At 43.8% G+C, this 2,063-nt stretch overlaps 1 protein-coding gene across 1 annotated transcript in view; it reads right to left on the reverse strand.

Moving 5' to 3' along the window:
- Positions 1-434, reverse strand: part of LOC107085178 (UDP-glucuronosyltransferase 2C1-like) — a 16,971-nt gene extending 16,537 nt beyond the window's left edge. Inside the window, exon 1 of the mRNA XM_015375376.1 lies at positions 285-434. Coding sequence (XP_015230862.1) covers positions 285-434 — 150 coding nt within the window. The remainder of the gene's footprint in view (positions 1-284) is intronic.
- Positions 435-2,063: the final 1,629 nt, after the last annotated feature.

Below are 2,063 nucleotides of genomic sequence, written 5' to 3' on the forward strand. Positions count from 1 at the left end.
CGTACTTTGCTTCCATTAGCTTTTTTCCTGATGCTTTCGGGTTTTACCACCCCATCCAAAAACTTTAAAGATATCTGCAAGTCATGCTTCATTTGATTAATGAATTTCAGGTAAATCTGAACAGTATTCATGGAATCCATTTCATACATATTAAAATGTAGGATCTCATCAACAAACTTTTCCTAAACATCTCTTGAGAGGGGCACGTTAAAAGATTCATACTAGAAGCGAGAAGGTTCGCTGCTGTTCAGGAATAATGATGTGCTTGGGATCAAAACGGTCACCTGGTGTCCTCTGTCGACCAGGGTCTCCAGTACAGGCTTCATGTTTAGCCAGTGGCTGGCCTCTGTGTACCACACCAAAATCTTTCCTCCGTTTGAGCTCCTTGTTCCACAAAGTAGTAGCAGAATGCATACAGAGAGACTCAGCTCCATGGTGGCTGTGGGTCTGCAGGAAAACAAGCTGTGGTCTTTTAAACAGGTGCTCTGCACAGATACTTATTAACTAAATGAACTCTGACAGGTTCCTCTTTGTACTGAATGACACGATAACAGGCTTACCCCAGGAATACTGTGAAAGGTAAAGGGTTATGGCTGCAAAGGCTGATTTTCACTTCTGATCAAATTGCTGAGTCATAATTTGTTCCTTAGGAATGAGCAATAAAAAATAAAAACATGTAATATTTTGAAGACCGAAGTAAATTTTTATTTATCTCATTCTGTTAGTTGCCTTTAGAGGATCCACTAAAACGTGCTTCTCATCAGTGTGTGAGAGGGGAGGTAATTCTCGGCATAGGTGAAAGTGGGGACGAGCAAGTAGGACGTCCTTACGTAAACATGTCACCAAAATGATTGACAATTAGGAGGATCACTTATTTTGATAATCCACCCGGAAAAAGAACATCCTCCATTATACCTTTAAAGGATTTAATTCAGCAGCGGCAGAAAACATATGAAAGGCTGGTCAATACCTCACCCCAAAGGTTAGTCTTCCAGTGGAAGTAAAACCTAAATGTACAGCTAATGTGAAGTTGTTTAGATCACATCTATGAGTAATAACTGTTATGATCTACCCTGATAGCTGGCCTTAATTGTCATTTACTTGCTTTATTCTGCCTGGCTCCTAATTATAACTCATTTCATCCACCTGTTGGTTCTGCTTTATATTTGTGTTGACCGCACCGAGATTTGATTTCTGTTTGCGTTGTTGGTTAGATTTATTCCCAAGGTTTATATCCCTGTTCCAGTAAGGAGATTATTCTCAAGCCTTTGTCTCCAGGCGAGTTTATTCCCTAGCCGGTGGTGAGAGCTTTTCAGCGTTTCCTAGTGTTTCTGATTTCCTGAGTCTGTTCCCTCTCAACCACTGGTTCTGTCTGTTCTTGTCTGATCTGTTTGCCTGAACCCCCTTTGGACTCCTGCTGGATTCTGCCTGTCTTCATCGGTGCGTTTCTGTCTGAGCTGGTTGCTCAACGCACGGGACTCTAAACCTGCCTTCATGCTCTGTGGATTCCTGGAACCTGGTCTGTCCACTCCTTTGTGGGTCAGAACCCCTGACCGGGGTGAGGACAGGAACAGATCAGATCAGATCAGACAGGAACAGTCCAAAACTGTTCCTGTCTGATCTGAATCCCTGACCTTGATCGGATACCTGCCTGCTCACTGGGGTTGCTGTATCGGGGACACTTCGGACGGCTCAGAGACGCATCTCGTCGGCAATGCATCGGCTGATCCTGCCCATGATTGAGAGGATGGCCTGGTAAATGACTCACTTGGATAATCATATTCGGTCAGATAATCGTGGTCATGTACCTCTGTTTCTCCTTCCAGAGTATCAGTGATTCGCCGGTTCCCTGTCCCCTTTCTGCAGCCACTATGGTCCGCAGTCCCACAGCTCCGGGCTTCTGTTCCTTTTGAGTCTGTTTCGTTTTAATAAATGTTTTGAACTTTCCTATTGACTGTCTCACATTGAATGCTGGGTCCATCTGTCCCGTTTTATGACAATAACGGCCTGGTCAGAGCAGAGAGCTAAATTTACCTGTCATTCAGTGACACGTCCTAAAAAAA

The sequence above is a fragment of the Cyprinodon variegatus genome, unplaced genomic scaffold, assembly GCF_000732505.1.
Source record: "Cyprinodon variegatus isolate N-32 unplaced genomic scaffold, C_variegatus-1.0 Scaffold118, whole genome shotgun sequence".
NCBI lineage: Eukaryota > Metazoa > Chordata > Actinopteri > Cyprinodontiformes > Cyprinodontidae > Cyprinodon > Cyprinodon variegatus.